General features: G+C 41.4%; 1 protein-coding gene across 3 annotated transcripts in view; it reads right to left on the reverse strand.

Annotated features, from left to right (window-relative positions):
• Window positions 1-11,053: 11,053 nt before the first annotated feature.
• LOC110537549 (AP-2 complex subunit beta) overlaps window positions 11,054-14,274 on the reverse strand; it is an 84,139-nt gene continuing 80,918 nt past the window's right edge. For all 3 annotated transcript variants that reach the window (XM_036937506.1, XM_021623673.2, XM_021623672.2), the window contains one exon: window positions 11,054-13,030. In XM_036937506.1, coding sequence (XP_036793401.1) covers window positions 12,956-13,030 — 75 coding nt within the window. In that variant the 3' untranslated portion in view covers window positions 11,054-12,955. The remainder of the gene's footprint in view (window positions 13,031-14,274) is intronic.

The following is a 14,274-nucleotide window of genomic DNA, read 5'->3' on the forward strand; positions in this document are numbered from 1 at the left end:
TATGGTGTCGATGCGGTGAAATGTGTAGATTCCAAAGTGCTGCTGCGGATACACCTGCGGTGATGCTGATGTGTGTATAACCTCATTCGTTGGCTTCCCACTGAAAGATACGTGGCTCAGGTGGATACAGTGAAGAGTCCTAAAGATAAAACATCCTCTCTAAACATCCTCTCTCGATAGTGGAGAGGCAGCACGCGGTCTAAACGCCTGTCAGATATTACAGGCAGCAAAAAGGGGTGAGACCTTAAAGTGTGTAGGCTAATGTAGGGCTATCACATCACGTCTGCTGTGAATAATCTAGCCTTTTAGGGAAAGGTCGGTCCGCACGAGAATAAAATGGGTTGCCACTGTCAGAGATGTGTCAGATAAAGGTAGGTTAACTGAAATTTGAGTTATAGTCCTATCTCTTGTTAACATTTCCAGAACACTTGGGAGTTTTGAGGAATTTTTAGTGACCCTGTGTGTGCGACACACATAAACCAGCGTGCTTTGCTTTTTGACTATTAAAAATAATACTGAAAATATCCATGTGGTTTCTACACAGTGCCTGGGGTTCTTACATCAGAAGTAGCCGACATGCATTGATTTTCCATCTGAATAGCCTAGGTCGTTGACTTTCTTCTAAAGTATATTTATTTATTTAACTAGGCAAGTCAGTTAAGAACAAATTCTTATTTACAATGACCGCCTAGGAACAGTGGTTTAACTGCCTTGTTCAGGGGCAGAACTACAGATTTTTACCTTGTCAGCTCGATCTAGCAACCTTTTCGGTTACTGGCCCAACGCTCTAACCACTAGGCTACCTTAGTATTAACTAAAATGTGTTGAGAAACATGTGAACCCGATGGGAAGTAAGGAGGCTGTTTCTTAGCAACAATCTATTTTGACACTGTTGCTAAGTAACCACGTGCCACATACCTGTCTGGCCCAAGTCACCTTTCACGATATTTTACTTAGAGGTGCACAACTCCTGGATTTTGGAGTCGAAAAAAGTCGACTCTTGCTCATTACTAAAACGGATATAAACACACATACACACCACCTCATTATTGCAGTCCTACTAGGAAGACTACATTTACGTTCTAGAGGACTGACATGCGCATGATGCTGCCCATTTGTCTATAAAATGTCTACTTTGTTTGAATATAGAAGGTGATGTGTAGGCACTATAATATTTCAGTGATATTTCTGCTGTGTGCAGCCTTGACAGATTCCATGGGATGATGCCGAGCACTCTACGCTGATAACCCTATTATTTTCCATGTTTTAGCCCTATTCAGACGGGTATTAGGGTCTTGTAGCCTAACTATTATCAAGCATGTTCATTATTCCAGAGGACGATTCAAACAGGATTCGTTTTTCCAAACTGCCCCCTGTAATTATTTAAAAAAATGTTTTATTAAATGTACTCCTATTATGGAAGCCTGGAGGTTTTTGTAGGCCTGAAGATATTTCAACGTGAAGTCTAGATTATACACTGCTCAAAAAAATAAAGGGAACACTAAAATAACACATCCTAGATCTGAATGAAATATTCTTATTAAATACTTTTTTCTTTACATAGTTGAATGTGCTGACAACAAAATCACACAAAAATGATCAATGGAAATCAAATTTATCAACCCATGGAGGTCTGGATTTGGAGTCACACTCAACATTAAAGTGGAAAACCACACTACAGGCTGATCCAACTTTGATGTAATGTCCTTAAAACAAGTCAAAATGAGGCTCAGTAGTGTGTGTGGCCTCCACGTGCCTGTATGACCTCCCTACAACGCCTGGGCATGCTCCTGATGAGGTGGCGGATGGTCTCCTGAGGGATCTCCTCCCAGACCTGGACTAAAGCATCCGCCAACTCCTGGACAGTCTGTGATGCAACATGGCGTTGGTGGATGGAGCGAGACATGATGTCCCAGGTGCTCAATTGGATTCAGGTCTGGGGAACGGGCCCCCCAAAGAAATGCCACCCCACACCATGACTGACCCACCGCCAAACCGGTCATGCTGGAGGATGTTGCAGGCAGCAGAACGTTCTCCACGGCGTCTCCAGACTCTTTTACGTCTGTCACGTGCTCAGTGTGAACCTGCTTTCATCTGTGAAAAGCACAGGGCGCCAGTGGCGAATTTGCCAATCTTGGTGTTCTCTAGCAAATGCCAAACGTCCTGCACGGTGTTGGGCTGTAAGCACAACCCCCACCTGTGGACGTCGGGCCCTCATACCACCCTCATGGAGTCTGTTTCTGACCGTTTGAGCAGACACATGCACATTTGTGGCCTGCTGGAGGTCATTTTGCAGGGCTCTGGCAGTGCTCCTCCTGCTCCTCTTTGCACAAAGGCGGAGATAGCGGTCCTGCTGCTGGGTTGTTGCCCTCCTACGGCCTCCTCCACATCTCCTGATGTACTGGCCGGTCTCCTGGTAGCGCCTCCATGCTCTGGACACTACGCTGACCGACACAGCAAACCTTATTGCCACATCTCGCATTGATGTGCCATCCTGGATGAGCTGCACTACCTGAGCCACTTGTGTGGGTAGTAGACTCCGTCTCATGCTACCACTAGAGTGAAAGCACCGCCAGCATTCAAAAGTAACCAAAACATCAGCCAGGAAACATAGGAACTGAGAAGTGGTCTGTGGTCACCACCTGCAGAACCACTCCTTTATTGGGGGTGTCTTGCTAATTGCCTATAATTTCCACCTGTTGTCTATTCCATTTGCACAACAGCATGTGAAATGTATTGTCAATCAGTGTTGCTTTCTAAGTGGACAGTTTGATTTCACAGAAGTGTGATTGACTTGGAGTTACATTGTGTTGTTTAAGTGTTCCCTTTATTTTTTTGAGCAGTGTATATTTTTTATTTCATCTTTATTTAACCAGGTAGGATAGTTGAGAACAAGTTCTCATTTGCAACTGCGACCTGGCCAAGATAAAGCAAAGCAGTTCGACACATACAACAACACAGAGTTACACACGGAATAAACAAACATATGTTTGGGTATGTTTGGCAGCATGAGGGAAGGATGCTTTGCTGCGAAATAGGAAGCCGATTCTAGATTTAATTTTGGATTGGAGATGCTTAATGTGAGTCTGGAAGGAGAGTTTACAGTCTAACCAGACCCCTAGGTATTTGTAGTTGTCCACATATTCTAAGTCAGAACCGTCCAGAGTAGTGATGCTGGACGGGCGGGCAGGTGTGGGCAGCGATCGGTTGAAGAACATGCATTTAGTTTTACTTGCGTTTTATAGCAGTTGGAGGCCACGGAAGGAGAGTTGTATGGCATTGAAGCTCATCTGGAGGTTAGTTAACACAGTGTCCAAAGAAGGGCCAGAGGTATACAGAATAATAGGCTACACTGATAACTCATGCTTGGCTGCCAAAAGCTTAGGTCTCCCCATAATAGTTAAATGGATGAAGAGTGATCTTAATCATTATTTTAGCGATCCATCCCTGTTAGACGTCATTCCTAATAACAATGCCCCTCATCCTGCTGAATTTGACTGTGTTTATGGATGAGAAAGTGAATTAGCCATTTCCAAAAAGTTTAGTGGGGATTATCTATTGCCTAGGACAGGTCTCTCCAACCCTGTTCGCGGAGATCAACCATCATGTAGGTTTTCACTCCAACCCTAATCTAGTGTATCTGATTCAACAATTATCTGGTTGATAAACTGAATCAGGTTAGTTACAACTGGGGTTGGAGAGAGAACCTACAGGAAGGTAGCTCTCTAAGAACAGGGTAAGAGAGTTCTGACCTAGGACATCAACGGCCACCCATTAAATATGCTATAGGCAATACTTTGTAAATGCACATTTAGGCCTAATTAAACTGATTCATTTTGCGATGTTCAACTTCAATTCACTGGCACTATGAAGAATAGCTTAGCTATACTCATTGATAACCTAATATATACTTTAATATACTTTTGGTGAATGTACGAGGCATTGCTAGATACAGATGACCAATATATAGCCTATGCACGGTTGACTGTCTCTCTGCCTGAAAGGATCCTCTCTCTCCCCGCTATGAAAAACGCTTGTGTGTGTTTGGTCTTCGGTCTGTTGTGTTGAATAGCTCAGCCTACTCACTGATAGCCCCTACTTTAGTGAACTGGCGCTAGACATTGCAAGTCAATAAATTGCGATAGCCTATAGCCTATATATTTTGATTACCGATGCACAGTTCTGAGTGTCTGTCTGGTGGCCGGCATGCCTTGCTGTGCCCCTCCCATCTCTCTCACTCGCTAACTCGCTCTTTCTTTGCTGTGAAAGATGCGACAGTTTGTGTTCTCCAAGTAGACTACGGAAAATAGTTTCCTCAGTTGCAGAAATACTGAACCGTAGGAGTTTAAAGCTTGAAGCTTGACACCCAGAAATGGGAGTCCCCGGGTAAGGACTCAAGGAATCGATTATTTTGGAGTCGACTCCCCACCACACAACGCATCATGCGATGTAGCCAGCCAGTTAATGTGAACCAAAGATCGTCTATTATATTGACAAGATAGTCAAGTGACCGCTCTAACAATTGAATTACGTGTCCTCAAAGATGGAAAGCAGGCTGAAGGAGGCGAGAGCAAATGGGACCATTCTAGCTAATGAGAGGGGAGATATGCTTGTAAACAACAGGCCATAGGTAGGCCCTAACGGATAATATGTTCATATGGAAAATAATGAACGGTGTGGAAGGTGTGTTCCACGATGCGCTAATAAGCATTTATATTGATCAAATTCGACTCACTAACCACGTTTCCATCCACAGTTTTTATGCGAGTAAGGTCATACCTTATTAAAATAAATCATGACAGCTGTGATGGAAACAGGTAGTTTCAGTAAACTTTTAGAAATGCAGACATATCATTTGTTTGTTCGACATGGTGGGATCTTTGTCAGCAAAATGAATTATGCAAGAAATGGTGGTGGAAATGCCTTAATGTGCAAATATTGATATAATAACCATCATATCAAAGTAACCTTGGAGTCACACAATGATATGTGCGCAAGTAGTAGACAATGGACCTGATCTGACAGCTCAGAGCCTCTGCTCTTTTCTGTCCATAAGAAACAATTGGATTGGTGGAAGAGGCAGGGCAGGCCAGGAGCAAGGAAGGAGGGTGATATGGTGTGGTCCTCATACTTTTATGAGGTTCTACCGACTAGATGTCACTGCACCTTCATTAGCGCATACTGTCCTCAGTGTTGGGGCATCTCAGAATTGATATGTGGGACTGCCTGGCTTCGGAGAGCATGTGCGATATGGGAGTTGGCCATATCACACTGTGAGATATCAAACTAATAATTGAAAGAGAACTTAAGGTTACATGCGTAACCCCGGTTCTCTGATATTAAGAGCGAGATATTTCACATCATTCCTCTACTCGCAAGAGTATGAGGAAGTTCGGCATGCTCGAGAAAGATCAGAGGGTGGGAGGGTGGCTCTTTAGTATGAGGGGAAGGGCTCCCTCATTCGCCACTATTTTTGGTTCTTCGAGTTACTGAGAGATTCTGGTGAATACCACAGTGAGATATCTCACTGATAATATTAGAGAACCGGGGTTACGCAAGTAACCTTAAATTAATCTGTTGACTTCAAAACAATATTACATTTCTGTAAACAAGTCAAACTAGTTATACATTTTTTTAAAAAGTCTCTATTCCATTGAACAGTTTCAGTTTGTGTGACCATAAAACCGTGTCGAGATGTGATGAGAAATCTCTGGTGCATTGAAAGGTCAATTTTCACTCGACAAAGTCGGCTCCTCTCCTTGTTCGGGTGGTGTTCAGCGATCGACGTCACCGGCTTTCTAGCCATCGCCGCTCCATTTCTCATATATCCATTTGTTTTGTCTTGTTCCATTACACACCTGGTTTTCATTCCATAATTACTGCATGTATTCAGTCCTCTGTTCCCCACCATGTCTTTGTGTGTAATTGTTTATTGTTATGTGGATTTTGTCAAGCGCTATACTTTTGCCATGTTCCGTGTTTTTGGCATGTTATTGTTCTTATGTGCTGTCATTTTTGGACCGGAATTAAAGTGTGCCTGTTTATTACACTCTGCTCTCCTGCATCTGACTTCGCCTCCCGTACACACCCCTGACAGTGTGGTCCTCCCACTATGACTCTTCAAACCATGCAGTTTATTAGGCTACAGATTAAATAAATTATGAACTTCACAGTAAATATCAAGGGTCTTATTCTGGTGGCATGATGATCGATGCTTGACTGTTGTTTGACAAAACAAATACTCTCGCTTATCCATAATAGTCTCATAATGTAAACTAGCCTACAAGCACAGCCTACCAGGACCTAGTTTGGGAAACCCTAGGCTAGAGCGCATGTGCCAAGACCAGAGTAGGCACATATGTTATTCAACGCAACAGTTTTTGTGACAAAACTATCGGTATAGTTAAACTTTAGATTTTAATTCGGTACATGAAAACATGTGAAAAAGTACATTTTGTGTGCTTTTCATCACACACTGATTTTTATCCGCAGCAAGTCCATTGGATAGAAACACACCACTGGTGGGAAAATTAATATATTATGTTTGTGCAGATTTTTGTATATTCGCAAGAAAATCTGTCACCAATTGGATGGAAACCTAGCTATAAATAAGGTTTTCATCCAAACTTTTTATGAAAGTGTATTTAACTAGGGAAGTCAGTTAAGAACAAATTCTTATTTACAATGATGGCCTACCCCGACCAAACCCTAACCCGGACAACACTGGGCCAATTGTGCGCCACCCTATGGGATTCCCTATCACAGCCGGTTGTGATACAGCTTGGAATCGAACCAGGGTCTGTAGTGACGTCTCTCGCACTGAGATGCAGTGGCTTAGACCGCTGCACCACTCGGGAGCTCCGAGTGCCTGCTAAAAAGGTTTTCGCCTGTGTTGCAGACGGCTATATCGGTCTGCTAATAAACTACATGATTCCATATGTGTTATTTCATAATTTTGATGTTTTCACTATTATTCTACAATGTAGAAAATATAAAACAATAAAGAAAACCCTTGAATGAGTAGATGTGTCCAAACTTTTAACTGGTACTGTATATATTTATATATATATATTTTTTTTAAATACATTTTTTAAACAAAAGTAGTGCACTGGGCCTGGGCCTTTAATAGTATTAAAGGCCCAGTGCACTACTTTTGTTAAAAAAATTTATTTAAAAAAAAAATATATATAAATATATACAGTACCAGTTAAAAGTTTGGACACATCTATTCATTCAAGCGTTTTCTTTATTTTTTAAATATTTTCTACATTGTAGAATAATAGTGAAAACATCAAAGTTATGAAATAACACATATGGAATCATGTAGTAATCAAAAAAAGTTTAAACAAATTGAAATATATTTTAGATTTGAGATTCTTCAAAGTAGCCACCCTTTGCCTTGATGACAGCTTTGCACACTCTTGGCATTCTCTCAACCAGCTTCATGAGGAACGTTTTTTCCGGCAGTCTTGGAGTTCCCACATTGTTGGCTGCTTTTCCTTCATTCTGCTGTCCAACTCATCCCAAACCATCTCAATTGGGTTGAGGTTGGGTGATTGTGGAGGCCAGGTCATCTGATGCAGCACTTCTTCACTCTCCTTCTTGGTCAAATAGCCCTTACACAGCCTGGAGGTGTGTTTTGGGTCGTTGTCCTGTTGAAAAACAAATGATAGTCCCAGTAAGCGCAAACCAGATGGGATGGCATATCACTGCAGAATGCTGTGGTAGCCACGCTGGTTAAGTGTGCCTTACATTCTAAATAAAGCACAGACAGTGTCACCAGCAAAGCACCATCACACCTCCTCCTCCATGCTTCATGTTGGGAACCACACATGCGGAGGTCATCCGTTCACCTACTCTGAGTCTCACAATGACACAATGGCTGGAACCAAAAATCTCAAATTTGGACTCATCAGACCAAAGGACAGACTTCCACATGTCTAATGTCCATTGCTTGTGTTTTTGGCACAAGCAAGTCTCTTCTTCTTATTGGTGTCCTTTAGTTATGGTTTCTTTGCAGCAATTCGACCATGAAAGCCTGATTCATGCAGTCTCCTCTGAGCAGTTGATGTTGAGATGTGTCTGTTACTTGAACTCTGTGAAGCATTTATTTGGAATGCAATCTGAGGTGCAGTAATCTCTGCAGCAGAGGTAACTTTGGGTCTTCCTTTCCTGTGGCGGTCCTCGTGAGAGCCAATTTCATCATAGCGCTTGATGGTTTTTGTGACTCAACTTGATTTGTTTAACACTTTTTTGGTTACTACATGATTCTGTATGTGTTATATCATTTGTTTGATGTCTTCACATTATTCTACAATGTAGAAAAGAGTAAAAATAAAGAAAAAACCTTTGAATGAGTAGGTGTGTCCAAACCTTTGACCGGTACTGTATATTAATACTTTGTAAAAATGTTCTGTGGGTGCTAGCACACTTACTTTCCGCGGTTATGCCTATACTCGCACTATATCTGTAATCTGTTGGCTAAGGCGCATATGCCAGTACCAGAGTGGGCAGATTCAATATGTAATTATATATTTTTTGTGACAAAACCATCGGTAGAGTTGAAAATGGAATGAAGAATGACGATGAAATGAAATGAAGATGGAAACCCATTTAACTTAACTTAACCCATTTAACTGTTTTATCCTGTAAATGGGAATTTACAGCAATTTGTTTGTATGTGTGCACTACCTCATCACGCACAGCCATTTATCCGCAACAAGTACATTTGATGGAAACAAATCTCTGGTGGGAAAGTGTGCATTTTGTTATGAAGATTTTAGAATATTCATATTAAAATCCTTCACCAATTGGATAGAAACCTAGCAACTGACCTCCATACAAAAATTCCTCACTTCGTGTGCTTATTTTCCTGGACAGATTTTGGTCGGAGTTAACTTCTTACGTGTGAAATCCCGTTAACGGGATAGATTTGACAACAGCCAGTGAAAGTGCAGGGCGCCAAATTCATACAACAGAAATCTCATAATTAAAATTCCTCAAACATACAAGTATTATACACCATTTTAAAGATAAACTGTTAGGTCAGTGTCTAGACACAGAAAACAGCAATTTTTCCAGCCAAAGAGAGGAGTCACAAAAAGCAGAAATAGAGATAAAATGAATCACTAACCTTTGATGACCTTCATCAGATGACACTCATAGGACTTCACAATATATGCATGTTTTTTTCGGTAAAGTTCATATTTATATCCAAAAATCTCAGTTTACATTGGTGTGTTATGTTCAGTAATGTTTTGCTTCCAAAACATCCGGTGATTTTGCAGAGAGCCACATCAATTTACAGAAATGCTCAAATACAAGTGTTATACATGGAATTAAAGATATACTTCTTCTTAATGCAACCGCTGTGTCAGATTTCAAAAAAGCTTTACAGAAAAAGCACACCATGCAATAATCTGAGTACAGCGCTCAGGCACAAAAACAAGCCATACAGAGTCAACAGAAGTCAGAAATAGCATTATAAATATTCACTTACCTTTGATGATCTTCCTCGAAATGCACTCCCAGGAATCCCAGTTCCACAATAAATGTTTGTTTTGTTTGATAAAATCCATCATTTATGTCCAAATACCTCCTTTTTGTTTGCGCATTTAGCCCAGTAATCCAAATGCAGTGCGCGTTCAGACGAAAAGTAAAAAACGTTATATTACAGTTCGTAGAAACATGTCAATTGATGTATAGAATCAATCTTTAGGATGTTTTTAACATAAATCTTCAATAATGTTTCAACCGGACAATTCCTATCTTTAGAAATGAAAAGGAACGCAGCTCGCTCTCCCGGCCGCGCACCTGACTGAGCTCATGGCATTCTGCCAGACCCCTTAGTCAAACAGCTCTTATTCACTCCCCCTTCACATTAAAAGCCTGAAACAAGGTTGTAAAGACTGTTGACATCTAGTGGAGTTACTCTGGGCACCTTATTCATCCAAGCTACTCAATACTGCCCCTCAGCCATAAGAAGTTAAACCTTTCGCTTCGCCTCTTCCTCTAATAAAATCAAATGTTATGTCACATGCTTTATAAACAACAGGAGTAGACTAACAGTGAAATGCTTATGTACCTGCCCTACCCAACAATGCAGAGTGAAAGAAAATATAAATAATCTAAAAGCAAAACGTAATAAAAGTAATAAATACACAATGCGTAACGATAACTTGGCTATATACAGGGGGTACCAATACTGAGTCGATGTGCAGGGGTACGAGGTAATTGAGGTAGATATGTACATATAGCTAGGAATAAAGTGACATGATAAAAAGTAGCAGCAGCGCATGTATTGACATGTTGACTGCACCTAGCTGTCTGTTTAAACTACTAGCACACAGCTCGGACACCAATGCACGCATACCCCACAAGACATGCCACCAGAGGTCTATTCACAGTCCCCAAGTCCAGATCAGACTATGAGAGGCCCAAAGTACTACATAGAGGCTTGGGGGTAGAAGCTGTTCAGGCTCCTGTTGGTTCCAGACTTGATGCAGCAGGACCGCTTGCCGTGTCAACAGAGAGAACTAGGGGGGGGGGGTCTTATTGACTGAGTTGTGTCTATTTTGAAGATAATTAGAGCAACTAATTACCAGAGCCATATTCTCTAGGCCTATAGCTCTGCTAATTTCTTTAGTTCAAGCCAGACTTCTTCCCAATCCCCACAATGCAGATGATGTAAAGAGTTGGAAATCCAGTGTGAAACACTTTTTCCAACACTGATATCGCTGGTCTCTAGACTGTAACTTCCATTGTGCTTGTATTTCCCCCAGACACACAACTGTAACAAAATCAACATGCTGATTCAGACTGACATTGTCAGTGTGAAAATGCCTACCCTCCAAAGGAAAAAAACAAACACCTAAAACATCAGTAGCATCTCAAGGGAAATAAGCTTTGATTCTGAGCGAGTCACTCTGTATTCTGAGCATCTGTGGACTACACACTGCTATGGCTGGCCTTTGGCTGTGTGTCATACACTGGTCATATTACCTCTGGTGTGATTATGGATCGTGAACAAATGAGTGAAACATCAGGCACTGCATACGTTTATACCGGACATTTTATTGAAATAGAGGATACAGTGCCACCTTGACGACGAGGAGTGATGCAGTATCAATAGGTTAGCTTGAGGAGAATAATTATATTACTTCTTACTACAGCCGTTCTTTAGGCTTATTCCTGGTTGCTGGGCTTATAAGTACATTAAATATTTATTCTCAAACAAGTTCTGGATGGGAAAGCTACACCCAAATACACCTTTATAATATCTTGCTTGGGATACATGCAGTCAAATTCTGGGCAAAGATAAGACCATCCCCTGTAGCCAAGTGTTGTTTTGAGAATGAGGAAAACAGACAGCAAATATTTTTTGGGGAGCAATGGACACCGCTTCCATGCAGGTTTACAGGCACATCAGCACGTGGCAACAATAAAATTAGAAAGCTGAAGTCACAAACACAATTGGTACCCTTCAGACTGCACTTTACATTGACTTCAATAAAAATAATTAATAAAATGATCAACAATGTTTGAGCTCAACTACCAGAGGTCTAGCAAGCATGGTTAGTCATAGAGATATGGCATATTAAAATCACATCAGTTTGTATACATTTATTAATACAACTTCCACAAGGACTTGGTACATAACTGGAATATAGCGCCAATGTTTTTCTGTTATGGAATACAAGCACACTAATTCTGGGTTACAAGGTAGTAATATAATAATCATCTTTCATTAGTCGTACAGAACTTTAGGTCTACAAACTACACCACGTCACTGCACAGTATAATCATAGAAGGGGGACCCTGGTCATTAGGTGGCCTGCAAGCACTACATAGCCTCCATGTTTAGGATAAAGCAATGCCAGGGAGGTGATTTTAACTGCAGAACACCACAAACACGTACAGTAGGTATGTAATTGATGACAGTATGGGGTTGTTATCTACTATGAAAATAGCAACTGATATTGACCCTGGCTTTGGGTTTGACCCAAGGTTTAGGGTTTAGTTTTGTTTGGAGGAACAGCTGCAAATGGAATATCAATAACTATCTTACATATAAAGAATAACAAATAATCTCATTGGAATCAACATAAAATGATTACAGTATAACAGAATGGACAACTCATGCCACACTCACAATTGGCATAATAATTAATACTGCAACACAAAATCAGCAAAGGGACATGGATTATTGGAAATCTAGGAATGACTATAACTGTGTTTGATGGCTGCTGCAGGTCAAGCAATCAGAAAAGCGTTGAGAAGCTTGAAATTATCAGCTACCTGCAAGTATCAATAAAAAAGAACAATGGCACAGACTGGAGCAAACAAGTAATAATAGCCATCATAAATAGTGGTCAGCATAGTGGTTACTAAAATGAGTAGAGAATGACATCCACTAATGCATTAAAATTATGGCAGCCTGACAATTTCATGTTCCCGCTCTTGCCTCTCACTACTGCCATCTTGGCCCAGAATGGTACTTGTTGCATCATGGAGACATACTGTAGCAACTGGTTCAACTGGAAACGTCCGCCCCAGTAAGGCCTGGAAGATGGCACCAAATCAAGTATCTCTTGTGGAACGGTTGGGAAAGTAGGAAAAGTACCATGGAAGCAGAACAAGCATAAAAAATAGACACAAAACATATATGATATTACACTTTCCAATATTGGCAATACAGTACAAAGAGGTGGGACCGATGGCTTAGTGAATATGAAAGATTTCTTCTTCTTTTTGGAGAGCTTCACCATCAACCACGTTTTACGACATTAAGACATTTAGTTTAGGATGGAGTGGGGATGTCACATTCTCCCATGGAGGTAAAGATGGTGGAGAGGAATGAGGGAAAGGAATAATACATGACTAAAACGCTAACAGCTGCTGTTTGTTCATGGGGCGAGGTGTGGAGTGGAGGGTGGTGAGTGGACGGACGGAAGGTTCAGTTCTTCAGGACTGAGTCGTACACCTGGTAGACATACTGGGTCACCTCAGGAGCCCGGCACTTCAAGGACAGCTGGAAGAGAGGATAGGAAAAACTATAGGTTACATTTCAGCTCAATAAGTCTGAGTACATTTCACCTTCTCTACTGCACAACAGTTTAATTGCTTTTCGGCACTCTTTTCATTCTAACAATTATTGTGAACACCATAATATGATAGCATTATAGATTTTTTTTTTTTAAGTCTCACTTTCTATCAAATCACATTTCAGCCCTTAACCAACAATGCAGTTCAAGAAAAAGCGTTAAGAAAATATTTACTAAATAAGTAAAAAATAAAATAAAACAATAACGAGGCTATATACAGGGGGTACCGGTACCGAGTCAATGTGTGGGGGTACATCCATACTACCGCTTTAAAAACTCTACAACATTAATGCATACTAGCATGTAGACATACACTCAGTGACCAGTTTATTAGACAGACCACCCTTTCTCACGAAAAGGGTTCACGCCTACAGACAGTGGTCATGTGGACGTGGCTTGCTATATAAAGCAGGCAGACAGGCATTCAGTTACTGTTCAATTGAACGTTAGGAATGGGCAAAACGAGTGACCTAAGCGAATTTGAGCGTAGTATGATCGTCGGTACCAGGCGCGCCGGTTCTAGTATCTCAGAAATGGCCGGCCTCCTGGGCTTTTCATGGACAACAGTGTCTAGGGTTTACGGAGAATGGGTGCAACAAACAAAAAACATGCAGTAGGGGGCAGTCCCGTGAGTGAAATTAGTTTGTTGATGAGAGATCGAAGGAGAATGGCATTAATCATGCGAGCTATCAGGTGGGCCAAAAATAGCCAATAACGGCGCAGTACAACATTGGTGTGCAGAACAGCATCTCGGAACGCACATCTTGTCGGTTCTTGTCATGAATGGGAAATTGCAGCAGACGACCACACCGAGTTGCACTCCTATTAGCTAAAAACAACAAGAAGTGGTTCCAGTGGGCACGCAATCACCAACTTTGGACAATTGAGGAGTGGAAAAACATTGTCTGGTCTGACAAATCCCTGTTCCTGTAGTGTCAGGATTTGGCGTAAGCAGCATGAAACCATAGCCCCTTCCTGCCTGGAGTCAACAGTACAGGCTGGTGGAGATGGTGTAATGGTGTGGGGAAAGTTGTCTTGACACATGTTAGGTCCCTTGATACCAACTAAGCAACGTTTCCATGTCCCAATGAATTCAGGCTCTTCTGGAGGCAAAGGGAATTCCAACCCGGTAATAGATGGGTGTACCTAATAAACTGACCACTGTGTACTG

The sequence above is a fragment of the Oncorhynchus mykiss genome, chromosome 12, assembly GCF_013265735.2.
Source record: "Oncorhynchus mykiss isolate Arlee chromosome 12, USDA_OmykA_1.1, whole genome shotgun sequence".
NCBI classification, from domain to species: Eukaryota; Metazoa; Chordata; class Actinopteri; order Salmoniformes; family Salmonidae; genus Oncorhynchus; species Oncorhynchus mykiss.